At 51.7% G+C, this 14,626-nt stretch overlaps 1 protein-coding gene across 1 annotated transcript in view; it reads left to right on the forward strand.

Moving 5' to 3' along the window:
* Positions 1 to 14,626, forward strand: part of GPC3 (glypican 3) — a 253,442-nt gene that overhangs the window by 9,218 nt on the left and 229,598 nt on the right. Inside the window, exon 2 of the mRNA XM_054169528.1 lies at positions 6,488 to 6,649. Coding sequence (XP_054025503.1) covers positions 6,488 to 6,649 — 162 coding nt within the window. The remainder of the gene's footprint in view (positions 1 to 6,487; positions 6,650 to 14,626) is intronic.

Genomic DNA, 14,626 nt, shown 5'->3' on the forward strand with positions numbered 1-14,626 from the left:
GACTCCACCACCTCCCTGGGCAGCACATCCCAATGGCCAAGCTGTCTTTCTGGGAAGAATTTCTTCCTAACATCCAGCCTAAACCTCCCCTGGTGCAGTTTGAGACTGTGTAATCCAGCTCCTCCTCCATGACAGTTGAATGTTGGAGGGTCAGGCTCCCATGCATAGCATTGCATCAGTATTAATGGTTGGACTTGGATGATCTTAAAGATCTTTCCCAACTGAGCTAATTCTCTGCTGTTGCTGATCTTGCCTAGGTTGGTATGTGAGCATCCCAATGCCATTTCATAAAGCCTTGGAGTAATATGTGGGACACTTTCCTCCCTGAAAAAGGAATCTGTACTGATTGATAATGAGAGGAGGAGGTTGTTTGCAAGGGCATTACAAGGTGTAATGGCTTGAAACTTGGAGAAAAAGGGAGGTGTGTTGGCTGGGGAGATAAAAACAGCCTTAGCAGTAAGGGCCATTAGGCAGCAGCGTGGACTTTGCTATCTCCCAAGTGGGAGCTATCACTGGAGGTGTTTGTGTTAGATAAAATGCTTTGAGGGGGTGGGTTGGGAGGCAGGGGTTAGGATTTGATGACTCAGAGGAACCTTTCCTTTGCATTTATAAAGCCAGAAATGTGTGGCAGTTTAATCTGTGCTGGTGCCTGGTCTGCAGCCTTGTGGTGTGTTTGTGTCTGCCTCCACCCTGCACTCGGGGTTTGCACTGCTCCTGGGCTGCAGGATCTGGGTCTCTTAGGTGGTGCTGCAGCAGGAGGGCAGAAGAGGGCCACAGAATCACTGAGGTTGGAAAAGATCTCGAAGATCACGGAATTACAGGGTGGTAGGGGTTGGAAGGGACCCCTGAAGGTCATCCAGTCCAACCCCCCTGCCAAAGCAGGGTCACCTGGGGCAGGTCATACAGGAACACAACCAAGAGGGTTTTGAAAGGCTCCAGAGGTGGAGACTCCATAACCTCTCTAGGCAGTCTGCTCCAGGGCTCCAGCACCCTTAAATTATTGAAGTTCCTCCTCAAGTTTGGATGGAACTTCTTATGTTCAGGTTTGTGCCTGCTATCCCTTGTCCTGTCACTGGGCACCACTGAACAAAGCCTGGCCCCATCCTCCTGACACCCACCCTGGAAGTACTGACCAGCATTGATGAGATTTCCCCTTCAGCCTCCTCTTCTCCAGACTAGAAAGACCCAAATCTAACCAAATCCAACCATCAACCACTTCAAGCAGCAGCATGACCAGACCCCAAACATATCTGCAGGTCAAAAAGCACTCAGGAGGCTCAGAGGAGACCTTTCTTGCCCTCTACAACTACCTGAAGGGAGCTTGTAGCCAGGTGAGAGTTGGTCTCTTGTCCCAGGCAGCCAGTGGCATAACAAGAGGACACAGTCTCAGCCTGTGCCAGGAGAGGTTTGGGCTGGATGTTAGGAAGAAATTCTTCCCAGAAAGAGAGATTTGCCCTTGGAATGTGCTGCCTAGGGAGGTGGTGGAGTCAACATCACTGGAAGTGTTTAAAAAGAGCCTGGATGAGGCCCTTGGAGCCATGGTTTAGTTGATGAGATGGTGTTGGGTGGTAGGTTGGACTTGATGATCTCAGGGGCCCTTTCCAACCTGGCTAATTGTGTGGTTCACTGTCCCTGTTTCATTGATGTCTGCTGAGGCTGGGGTCAGCAGGGTGGGTTAATGGTTCCTGGGGGACTGAGGTCCTGAGAACCTCCTTCCCTTACTCTTGAGATGTACAGCTGGGACTGTTTAGATCTGCTCACCATCTGGGAAAGCCAGATCTGGAAAATAGCTGGCAGATGGGAGTCAGGCCCCCACTCCCTGGCCCTCTGCACCCAGAAGGAGCTTGTCCCTGGCAGCTGCCAAAAGCCTGTCCTGCCTTTACTGACCTGTTGCATTCGCTGTGACGTTCCTGGTCACCGGTGTTAGCTGGCTGGCTCTGTAAAACATTTTAAGCTGTCAGAATTAATTCTCAGGCTTTTCCCTCCTCCTCCTCCTCCTCCTGCTCTGTGATTGCTCTGCTACAGCATGTGTCTGTCTTCACCAAAACCCAAAACTCCATTTAAGGGGAGAAATTTGCTTAGCTGCTGAAAAGAAGGATGGGACATGAGGAGATGACCTTGCTGCTTCCTATTTCTAGCTTTGACTTGCATGGATCTCCTAACTGCCAGCTCTCACATGCTCTGTTGGTGTTGCCATTCATCATGGAAGGCTTTTTCTCTTTTTTTTCCCCCCTTTTAAAAATAAATTTTAATTTGCAAGATGTCCCAGTTGGATAAATGCTGGAGGAAATCAGCTTTGTATGAACAAGTAAAATTGCAGGTGACACCAAGTTGGGGGCAGGAGTTGATCTGTTAGAGGGTAGGAGAGCTCTGCAGAGGGACCTTGCCAGGCTGGACAGGTGGGCAGAGGCCAAGGGCAGGAGATTGAACACATCCAAGTGCCAGGTTCTACACATTGGCCACAACAACCCCAGGCAGTGCTACAGGCTGGGGGCAGAGTGGCTGAGAGCAGCCAGGCAGAGAGGGACCTGGGGGTACTGATTGATGGTAGGCTGAACATGAGTCAGCAGTATGCCTAGAGGGGCAAGAAGGCCAATGGCATCCTGGCCTGCATCAGGAACAGTGTGGCCAGCAGGAGCAGAGAGGTCATTGTGCCCTGTGCTCAGCACTGGTTAGGTCACACCTTGAGTCCTGTGTCCAGTTCTGGGCCCCTTAGTTTAGGAAAGATGTTGAGCTGCTGGAAGGTGTCCAGAGAAGGGCAACAAAGCTGGGGAGGGGTCTGGAGCACAGCCCTGTGAGGAGAGGCTGAGGGAGCTGGGGTTGCTTAGCCTGGAGAAGAGGAGGCTCAGGGGAGACCTTCTTGCTCTCTGCAACTCCCTGAAGGGAGGTTGTAGCCAGGTGGGGGTTGGTCTCTTCTCCCAGGCACCCAGCACCAGAACAAGAGGACACAGTCTCAAGCTGTGCCAGGGTAGGTTTAGGCTGGATGTTAGGAAGAAAGTCTTCCCAGAAAGAGAGATTAGCCATTCCAATGGCCAATCTCCAGCCCTCTGCTCATCCTCCTGGCCCTTCTCTGCACACCTTCCAGCACCTCCAGATCCTTCCTGGAATAGAGGCTTCAGAACTGGACACAGTGCTCCAGGTTGGGTCTCAGCAGAGCAGAATAGAGGGGGAGAATCACTTCCCTCCACCTGGATGGTTCTGTAGGTCCAGCTTCATTCTCCTCCTTTGCCATGTGTTGGTTTGGAGCAGGACTTGCATAGCTTTAAAGCTCCTTTCCACAGGTGCAGATGAAGGGTGCCAGGGGAAGGGCTGGGGCTGGGGGGAGGAAGGTTTTGGCTGTCTTTGCTCCCAAGCCCTGACACCTGGCTCTCCCTTGGTGCTGTGCATGGCTCTTCTTCAGCAGGTACACGATTGAACTGACATTAATATTATACCTGCTCCTCTAGAACACCCTGGCAAAAATGACTTTTGACACTTTATACTAATTAGTGTGAGTGTGGATCTGGTAAAAGGCTCTTGAGGAGCACAGAGGAGAAGCTGGAAGGATGTGTAATCCTCCCAGAGCAAGGGTGTAAATTACCAAATGTTTCTGGTGGAGAGAGGGGAAAAAAGCTTCACAGAATCATGGAATTATTGTGGCTGGAAAAGGCCTCTAAGATCTCTGAGTCCAACCCAACTCTATCAAACCTGGTTCTAAGCCATGTCCCTCAGCACCACATCTCTGCTGTTTTCCAACAGATGGGGATTCAGCCAGCTCCCTGGGGAGCCTGTGCCAGTGGATGGGGGGTCTGTGAGCTGGAAGTGCAGCACACTGGCAGGCATGCAGAGCAAGCTCTTGGGGGCTAGAGCTTAGAGACCTGGCTAGAGCTTAGAGACCTGAGGAGAGGCTGAGGGAGCTGGGATTGTTTAGCCTGGAGAAGAGAAGGCTCAGGGGTGACCTCATTGCCCTCTACAACTACCTGAAAGGTGGTTGCAGCCAGGTAGGGGTTGGTCTCTTCTCCCAGGCAAGCAGCACCAGAACAAGAGGACACAGTCTCAAGCTGTGCCAGGGGAGGTTTAGACTCGAGGTGAGGAGAAAGTTCTTCACTGAGAGTCATTCATCATTGGAATGTGCTGCCCAGGGAGGTGGTGGAGTCGCCGTCCCTGGAGGTGTTCAAGAGGGGATTGGATGTGGCACTTGGTGCCATGGTCTAGTCATGAGGTCTGTGGAGACAGGTTGGACTTGATGATCCTTGGGGTCTCTTCCAAACTTAGTTATACTGTGAGACTGTGAAATGGCAGAGCTCAGAAAGTTGTGATCAGTGGTGGAGGCTGTAGTTGGAGGCCTGTAGCTGGTGGTGTGTTGACCAGGGGTCAATACTGGGTCCAGTCTTGTTCAACATCTTCATCAGTTTGCTGATGGTAGCAGATTGGGAGGGGTGGCTGACAGCCTCCAGGCTGTGCTCTGCTCAGTGAGGCTGCAGAGCTGGGCAGAGAGAACTCAGGAATTTCAAGCAGGGCAAGTGTAGGGTCCTGTACCTGGGGAGGAACAACCTCCTGCAGCAGTAACAGTGAAGGGTGACCTGCTGGGAAGCAGCTGTGTGGAGAAGGACCTGGGAGTGCTGGTGGCCCATTTCACTGAGACCACTGATGTGCCCTCAGGGTCAAGACGGCCAATGGTGTTCTGGGCTACATCAAGAAGAGTGTGGCCAGTGGGTCAAGGGAGGGTCTCCTCCCACCTCTACTTGGTGAGGCCACAACTGGACTATTGTGTCCATTTCTGGGCTCCCCCATTCAAGAGAGACAGGGAACTCCTGGAGAGAGTCCAACAGAGGGCAACAAAGATGCTGAGGGGCATGGAGCATCTCTCTTATGAGGAGAGGCTGAGAGCCCTGGGGCTGTTTAGCCTGGAGAAGAGCAGCCTGAGAGGGGATCTGATCAGTAGCTGAAGGGTGGCTGTCGTGAGGATGGGGCTGGGCTCTTTTCAGTGGTGCCCAGTGACAGGATAAGGGACAATGGGTAGAAACTAGAACCCAGGAGATTTGATTGGAACTTAATAAAAAAAAATTCTTGGCTTTGGGGGTGCTGGAGCCCTGGGGCAGGCTGCCCAGGGAGGTTGTGGAATCTCTTGCTCTAGAGCCTTTCAAAACCCACCTGCATGTTGTGATGGATTGAGTCCATCATCAGTAACCTTGCAGATGACACCAAGCTGGGGGCAGGAGTTGATCTGCTGGAGGGTAGAGAGGCTCTGCAGAGGGACCTCGACAGGCTGGGCAGATGGGCAGAGGCCAAGGGCAGGAGATTGAACACATCCAAGTGCCAGGTTCTGCACATTGGCCACAACAACCCCATGGAGTGCTACAGGCTGGGGTCAGAGTGGCTGGAGAGCAGCCAGGCAGAGAGGGACCTGGGGGTGGTGGTTGATGGTAGGCTGAACATGAGCCTGCAGTGTGCCCAGGCAGCCAGGAGGGCCAATGACATCCTGGCCTGCATCAGGAACAGTGTGGCCAGCAGGAGCAGGGAGGTCATTGTGCCCTGTGCTCAGCACTGGTTAGGCCTCACCTTGAGTCCTGTGTCCAGTTCTGGGCCCCTCAGTTTAGGAAGGAGGTTGACTTGCTGGAATGAGTCCAGAGAAGGGCAACAAAGTTGGTGAGGGGTATGGAACACAAGCCCTACGAGGAGAGACTGAGGGAGCTGGGGTTGCTTAGCCTGGAGAGGAGGAGACTCAGGGGTGACCTTATTGCTCTCTGCAACTACCTGAAGGGAGGTTGTAGACAGACGGATGTTGGTCTCTTCTCCCAGGCAGCCAGTACCAGAACAAGAGGACACAGTCTCAAGCTGTGTCAGGGGAGGTTCAGGCTGGATGTTAGGAAAAAGTTCTATGCAGAGAGAGTGATTGCCCTTTGGAATGGGCTGCCTGGGGAGGTGGTGGAGTCGCTGTCATTGGAGGTGTTCAGGAGGAGACTTGATGGGGTGCTTGGTGCCATGGGTTAGTTGTTTAGGTGGTGTTGGATTGGTTGATGGGTTGGACATGATGATCTTGAAGGTCTCTTCCAACCTGGTTTATTCTATTCTATGTATTATGTATTATTCTATCTATGATCCTGTGCAGCCTGCTGTGGGTGCCCCTGCTTTAGCTGGGAGGTTGGACTGGATGATCTCCAGAGGTCCCTTTCAACCCTCACCATTGTGTGATTCTCTGTAATTCTGGCTCTGCCACATCACTCTTATCCTTATCTCCTGCTCTGGAGACTTTCAAAACCCACCTGGATGCATTCCTTTGTGGACCACCTTAGGTGATCCTGCAGGGGTTGTTGGACTCGGTGATCTCTGGAGGTCCCTTGCAAGCTCTAACGTTCTGCGATCCTTTGGCCAAGCTGTTTGCTTAGGACAAATCCCAGAGATGTTCTCCATGTACCCAAACAGCAATTGCAGTGTTAGCAATGGAACTGCTTCCCTCTGCACTCCCTAATGCAGGCTTTTCTGCCCTTCTTGTGTCTCTGTGCAGGCTCTGATCTGCAGGTATGTATCCCCAAGGGCTCCACGTGCTGCTCGAGGAAGATGGAGGAGAAGTACCAGGCAACAGCCCGCCTGAACTTGGAGCAGCTCCTGCAGGCTACCAGCATGGAACTGAAGTTCCTCGTCATCCAGAACGCTGCTGTCTTCCAAGGTGAGCTCTGGGGGTGGCCCAGGCAGGTGGCAGGAAGAGGAGATGCTTCTCCTCCTCTTCCTCATCACCTGGCGATGGGCAGCGCCGGCGGCTGGAAGCTTTCTGCTCGCTCGTTCCGTTTGGAGGTGGCGGATATGCTCGGTGAGGAGAAAAGCCACACGTGGTTTGGTTTCTGCAAGGCTGGTCCCAAACGTTCCCAGCATTGGTTTGGTTGGAAAAGACCTTTCAGGTCATCACCTCCAACCATTCTTTAACTTCACCAAGCCTGGTGCCAAACCACGTCCCTCAGCACCGCCTCTCTGCCTCCAGGGACGGGGATTCAAGCGCCTCCCTGGGCAGCCTGGTGCAGCGTTTGCTTGCTGTAGCTGAAACAGCAAATGTGAATGCAAAGATTCAACCTCTTCAACTGTCAATGTGGAAAAAAAAAACCCAAGCCCTACTTATCCAAGACTTAAAATACCTCTGCCAGCACTGTCTTGCCTGATTTGTGCCAGTCCCCAAAACCCCAGGGTGCAGTCACAACCATCTGCTTGTCACTCCTGGCACACCCTGACTCAAATGTGTGGTTTGGACTGGAAAGGGCAATTCTTCAGACTGTGGGAGCTGTGTACTTTTGCTGTCTTTAAGTGTAGTCTCCAGGCTGGACACTGGGAAACTTGTCTTTTCCACTGAAAGGGTTGTCAGGGATTGCAACAGGGAGGTGGTGGAATGACCATTCCTGGAGGTGTTTAAAAGCTCTGTGGATGTGGTGCTTGGGGATATGACTTAGTGGTGGACTTTGCATAGTAACTTGAAAGGTTGGACTCAATGACCATGAAGTCCTTTCTAACCTAAATGATTCTGTGATAGAGGAATGCTTTTTTGATAGGTGGAGGTTTTGGGGTCTGGTCCTTCCCATTCTCTTCCCATTCTCTTCCCATTCTCTTCCCATTCTCTTCCCATTCTCTTCCCATTCTCTTCCCATTCTCTTCCCATTCTCTTCCCATTCTCTTCCCATTCTCTTCCCATTCTCTTCCCATTCTCTTCCCATTCTCTTCCCATTCTCTTCCCATTCTCTTCCCATTCTCTTCCCATTCTCTTCCCATTCTCTTCCCATTCTCTTCCCATTCTCTTCCCATTCTCTTCCCATTCTCTTCCCATTCTCTTCCCATTCTCTTCCCATTCTCTTCCCATTCTCTTCCCATTCTCTTCCCATTCTCTTCCCATTCTCTTCCCATTCTCTTCCCATTCTCTTCCCATTCTCTTCCCATTCTCTTCCCATTCTCTTCCCATTCTCTTCCCATTCTCTTCCCATTCTCTTCCCATTCTCTTCCCATTCTCTTCCCATTCTCTTCCCATTCTCTTCCCATTCTCTTCCCATTCTCTTCCCATTCTCTTCCCATTCTCTTCCCATTCTCTTCCCATTCTCTTCCCATTCTCTTCCCATCCTCTTCCCGTTGTTTAAGAGTATTCTGCAGTGCCAGGGGCTGTCCTAGCTGTAGAAGTTGTGCTTGGACCCACCAGACTGGTGGTCTGACTGGTTTTTGTTTCTTGGTCCTGCTCATGGTAGGAGGTAAGTTATCTAAGGGAGCTGCTGGTGTCTCAAATGGCTCAGTGACCAGGTGGAGTGGGTGATGTGTGCTGTCCCTCAGGGCTCCACACTGGCACCAGTGCTGTTCAATATCTTCATCAATGCTGTAGACAGCAAGAGTGAGTGCACCTTCAGCAAGGCTGCTGATGACACCAGGCTGAGTGGTGCAGCTGAAGGATGGGATGCCATCCAGTGGGACCTGGACAGAGGAAGTGAGCTCAGGGGAACCTTGTGATGTTCAATAAGGTGAAGGGCAAGGTGGGTTGGGGTAATCCTTGTTATCAATTCAGGCTGGGGGATGATGGGTTTGGGAGCAGCCCTGCAGAGAAGGTCTTGGGGGTGCTGGTGGATGAGAAGCTGGGCATGAGCCAGCAATGGACACTGGCAGCCCAGAAGGCAGAGGGCAGCCTGGGCTGCATCACAAGTAGCATGGCCAGAGATGGAGAAAGGGGATCCTGCCCCTCTGCTCTGGGGAGACCTCACCTGCAGGGCTGTGTCCAGCTTCCACACAAGAGGGACATGGACCTGCTGGAGTGAGTCCAGAGGAGGCCATGAAGATGATCAGAGGGCTGGAAAACCTCTGCTGTGGGGGCAGGCTGTGAGAGTTGGGTCTGTTCAGCCTGGGGAAGAGAGGGCTCTGGGGAGACCTTAGAGCTGCATTTCCCTATCTGCAGGGGACCTGCAGGCAGCTGGGGAGGGACTGTTCAGAAGGGCCTGTGGGGATAGGATGAGAGGCAATGGTTTGAAACTGGAGCAGGGCAGATTCAAGTTGGACATCAGGAGGAAGCTCTTCACAGTGAGAGTAGTGAAACACTAGAACAGGTTGCCCAGGGAGGTGGTGGAGGCCCCATCCCTGGAGACATTTAAGGTCAGACTCATTGTGTCCCTGTGCAGCCTAATCTAGCTGGAGGTGTCCCTGCTGACTGCAGGAAGGCTGGACAAGGTGAACTTTGTGGGTCCCCTCTGACCTGATGAGGTCTGTAATTCTAAATCAAACCCCACCAGTGTGCTGTTTCCTTCCTTCCATGTTGCTAAGGAAAGGTTTCTGACAGAGGGTTGCAGGTCAGCAGGCTTGGCACTGCTCTGGAGTGTAGGATGCCCACCACAGGCATGTGCCTGGGGCTGTGCAGGTTGTGTTCAGCTCTAAGGGAGCTGCTGGAGCAGCTGGGGAAGAAGAGGCACTTGTGACCACTGCTGGAGCCTCTGATCATCTGCTGGAAGTCCTGCTCCCACGTGGTGTTTCTGCTCAAAGCTGGAGATAGATGCCCTGTGGCTTCAGGAATGGGGACTGCAGGAGGGGGGTAGCTCAAAGCAGTGCCAGCTCTCACAAGCACTCTCTGGCAGAGGAGAAGCAGAGAATGGTAGGGGCTGGAGGGGAGCTCTGGAGATAGAGTCCAAACCTCCTGTCAAAGCAGGGTCACCTAGGGCAGACCACACAGAAACACATCCAGACAAGTCTTGAAAGCCTCTGGAGAAGGAGGCTCAGGGACTTCTGTATTGCTCTCTACAACTACCTGAAGGGAGGTTGTAGCCAGGTGGGGGTTGGTCTCTTCTGTCAGGCAAGCAGGACCAGAACAAGAGGACACAGTCTCAAGCTGTGCCAGGGGAGGTTTAGGCTGGATGTTAGGAAGAAGTTCTTCACAGAGAGAGTGATTGCCCATTGGAATGTGCTGCCCAGGGAGGTGGTGGAGTCACCATCACTGGAGGTGTTTAGGAGGAGACTTGATGGGGTGCTTGGTGCCATGGTTTAGTTGATTAGATGGTGTTGGACTTGATGGTCTTGAAGGTCTCTTCCAACCTGGTCTGGTCTATTCTGCTCTCTATTCTGCTCTCTATTCTGCTCTCTATTCTGCTCTCTATTCTGCTCTCTATTCTGCTCTCTATTCTGCTCTCTATTCTGCTCTCTATTCTGCTCTCTATTCTGCTCTCTATTCTGCTCTCTATTCTGCTCTCTATTCTGCTCTCTATTCTGCTCTCTATTCTGCTCTCTATTCTACTCTCTATTCTACTCTCTGATAGTTAGGGCTGTTCAGCCTGAAGAAGAGAAGGCTCTGGGGGAGACCTTAGAGCAGCATTTCAGTATCTGAAGGGGACCTACAGGAAGGCCGGGGAGGAATATCTAGTCCAGCTCCCCTGCCAAAGCAAAGAGAAAGCTCTCCATGTGGACCTTGCAGTGGGTCAGATCCTGGCATCAGCTGGAGATGCTGCTCTGGGGATGTGTAATTGCACTGTTCCCCAGAGCAGGGTGGCCACATGGGTGTCCTAACCCCTCACAGTGCAGAGACAACCCTGCAATCCTTTAGAGTTAATTGCATTGTTTTTAGCCTGGCCTCTGAAGGGGCTGCTGGTCTGACAAACAAAAACCTCACACAGATGTTATTGTTTTGCAGCAAATTTAATCTCTCCCTGCAGAAGCTGGAGTGGCATCTCTGTTGATAAAGATCAAGGGGAATTGTCTGGCATTTACAGACAATCTCACCCAGGCCTATCTGTTGCAATGTTCACTTAGCAAAGTTTTATTAGATTATTAGTTTCAGACCCTTGGGCTTTTTCTTTCATTGCAGTTAAGAAGGGAAAAGTCCCAACCACCAAATTCAAATGGTACAATTAGCTCCTGGTCTTATCTTGCAGGCATTTTGGAACATTATGGAGATGATTTAAGGAGTGATTTAATCCTTTGGAAACTGGCTGCATTTGACAGGGATGAAATGGGTTGCAGCTGCCTTGGCTGCAGTTTAGATCTTACTTGAGGACAGGGCTTTCTGCTTTCACAGGGTGCATCGAGGTGAGGAGAAAGGTCTTCCCAGAGAGAGTTGTTAGCCATTGGGATGTGCTGCCCAGGGAGATGGTGGAGTCACCATCCCTGGAGGTGTTCAAGAGGGGATTGGATGTGGCACTTGGTGCCATGGTCTAGAAGTCAGGAGGTGTTGGCTGACAGGTTGGACTTGATGATCTCTGAGGTCTTTTCCAGCCTTGGTGATTCTGTGATCTCTGCTGGCATCCCCCCTCCATGCTACACCTCTCAGCTTGGGTTTTCAGCTGACAGCAGCTCTGCTGTGTATCAGGAGCATCTTTATGGATGATGTGGAGGGAGGGGATTGAGTCCATCATCAGTGAGTTTGCAGATGACATCATGTTGAGAGAAGGAGTTGATCTGTTAGAAGGTAGGAGAGCTCTGTAGAGGGACCTTGCTAGGCTGGGCAGATGGGCAGAGTCCAAGGGCATGAGACTGAATAAGTCTAAGTGCTGGGTCTTACTCATTGACCACAGCAACCCCAGGCAGTGCTACAGGCTGGGGTCAGAGTGGCTGAGAGCAGCCAGGCAGAGAGGGACCTGGGGGTACTGGTTGACAGCAGCTGAACAGGAGCCAGCAGTGTGCCCAGGTGGCCAAGAAGGCCAAGGGCATCCTGGCCTGCATCAGGAACAGTGTGGCCAGCAGGAGTAGGGATGTCTTCAAAAGATGTGTAGGCATGGCTCTTACAGACATGGTTTAGTGTTGCTTAGCCTTAGGCTTCGGATTGCTTAGCCTGGAGAAGAGGAGGCTCAGGGGAGACCTACTTGCTTTCTACAACTACCCGAAGGGAGGTTGTAGCCAGGTGGGGGTTGGTCTCTTCTCCCAGGCAACCAGCACCAGAACAAGAGGACACAGTCTCATGCTGTGCCAGGGAAGGTTCAGACTGGATGTTAGGAAGAAATTCTACACAGAAAGAGAGATTGGCCATTGGGATGTGCTGCCCAGGGAGGTGGAGTCCCCACCCTTGGAGGTGTTCAAAAAAGGCTTGGATGTGGCACTTGGAGCCATGGTTTAGTTGTCAGGAGGTGTTAGGTATTAGGTGATAGGTTGGAAAAGACCTCAGAGATCATCAAGTCCAACCTGGTTGATTCTATGATTCTATGGGGAGGATGTTGACTCATAGAATCACCAAGGTTGGAAGAGCCCTCAAAGATCATCAAGTCCCACCTGTCACCACAGACCTCATGACTAAACTATGGCACCAAATGCCACATCCAATCCCCTCTTGAACACCTCCAGGGATGGGGACTCCACCACCTCCTCGGGCAGCCCATTCCAATGGCTAACAACTCTCTCTGGGAAGAACTTCCTCCTCACCTCCAGCCTAAACTTCCCCTGGTGCAGCTTGAGACTGTGTCCTCTTGTTCTGGTGCTGGGTGCCTGGGGGACCAACCCCTTCCTGGCCACAACCTCCTTTCAGGTAGTTGTAGAGAGCAATGAGGTCTCCCCTGAGCCTCCTCTTCTCCAGGCTAAGCAACCCCAGCTCCCTCAGCCTCTCCTCACAGGGCTGTGCTCAAGGCCTCTCCCCAGCCTTGTTGCCCTTCTCTGGACACCTTCAAGTGTCTCAATGTCCTTCTTAATCTGAGGAGCCCAGAACTGGACACAGGGCTCAAGGTGTGGCCTAAGCAGTGCTGAACACAGGGGCGCAATGACTTCCCATCTCCCCTTGCACACTGGGACAGGATAAGGGCTGAGCTGTAACTCTTGGTCCTACCAGGTGGCTCTGCAGGCTGTAAATCCCCCATTAGGCTTAAATGTTGTAGCAGTTTAGGTTATTTATAGTTATTTAGTCTCTCCATTCATATCTGTCAGGAGGGAAGGCGGTTTTGACATTGCAAGCTTCTATCAGGTTATCTTTAATCAGTTTAGAGGCACCCAAGCCACAAATGGATCAAATAGCCAATCCTAATGGTGGAGTCCTCTCAAGCCTGACTGAATTATTTATTGTGTTATGATGAAAATGTCTGGGCTTTATTGGGTTTCCTTTTGAAGAACTTGATTCTGCTTGAAGTCTGGAAGATAAAAGATCAGCGATTGTCTCTCCAAGTTTCTTATTCCACATCCTTCAAGGCTTTTCCTTTTCCCCCCCACCCCGAGCTGCTGCTGCAACTTTGCAGTCAAGGTGAGGGAGTTGAGATTTCTTTTACTCTATTGAAGAGGTTTCACTACAGATATATACACAGAAGCCCCACTTTTACCTTTAATTGTGCCATGCATGGGTAAATCTGAGATCCATGTGACATCAATTAGGAGAGAAGCCATGGGCTGGGGTGGGGGGGAGGTTTTTGCAGGTTAATCAGAGAGAGTCCACTGATGGCAGAGCTTCTGTCATGATTTAGTGCTCCATCCTCTCTGAGCCAATTAAGTCTGACACTGCAAGGAGGTGTTCTGGGTGCTGGCAGAAGAAAGAGCTTTGGATGGGCTTCCTCACCACGCTGTTCTGCAGGGCTGTCACTTGCAGTGTGGGGAGGGACTGTTCAGCCTGGAGGAGAGCAGCCTGAGAGGGGATCTGATCGATGCTGATCAATAGCTAAAGGCTGGAGGTCATGAGGATGGGGCTGGGCTCTTTTAAGTGGTGCCCAGTGACAGGACAAGGGGCAATGTGCACAAACTGGAACCCAGGAGGTTTCAATTGGACTAAGGGAGAAGCTTCTTGACTTTGAAGATGCTGATGCCCTCGAGCAGGCTGCCCAGAGAGGTTGTGGAGTCTCTTTCTCTGGAGAGATTCCAAATGCACCTGGACATGGTGTTCCTGTGCAACTTGCTCTGTGTGACCCTGCTTTAGCAGGGTGTTGGGCTGGATGATCTCCAGAGGTCCTTTTCAACCCCTAGCACGCTGTGATTCTGTGAGGGGGACGATACAGGGCAACTGGGAGAAGTCTCTTATCTTGGAGAGTTAATGACTTTTTTTGGATGTATAAAGCACTGGAGGTGAGAGATGCTGAGAGTCAGGAGGTTTTGGAGTTGAAACAACCCTGAAGAGAGGAAGGTGTGCCCTAGGGACCAGAGGGCCACAGCTGTAGTGTATGCACATGGGTTTGGATGTTTAACTAGTGTGCAGGTTTGGATTGTTGGCAGGGCTTCTTGCACAGCTCTTTTTGTGTACCTGGAAGGAGGCCTCTAGTACCTGAATGGGGGCTACAGGAGAGCTGGGGAGGGACTTTTGGCAAGGGCTTGTAGTGACAGGATGAGAGGCAATGAGCTGGAAGAGGGGAGATTGAGACTGGAGATTAGAATAGAATAAACCAGGTTGGAAGAGACCTTCAAGATCATCACGTCCAACCTATCAACCAATCCAACACCACCTAATCAACTAACCCATGGCACCAAGCACCCCATCAAGTCTCCTCCTGAACACCTCCAATGATGGTGACTCCACCACCTCCCTGGGCAGCCCATTCCAATGGCCAATCACTCTCTCTGTATAGATCTTCTTCCTAACCTCCAGCCTAAACCTCCCCTGGTGCAGCCTGAGACTGTGTCCTCTTGTTCTGGTGCTGGGTGCGTGGGAGAAGAGACCAACCCCCACCTGGCTGCAACCTCCCTTCAGGTAGTTGTAGAGAGCAAGAAGGTCTCCCCTGAGCCTCCTCTTCTCCAGGCTAAGCAACCCCAG

This window comes from Dryobates pubescens, chromosome 18 (genome assembly GCF_014839835.1).
Source record: "Dryobates pubescens isolate bDryPub1 chromosome 18, bDryPub1.pri, whole genome shotgun sequence".
Taxonomy (NCBI): domain Eukaryota; kingdom Metazoa; phylum Chordata; class Aves; order Piciformes; family Picidae; genus Dryobates; species Dryobates pubescens.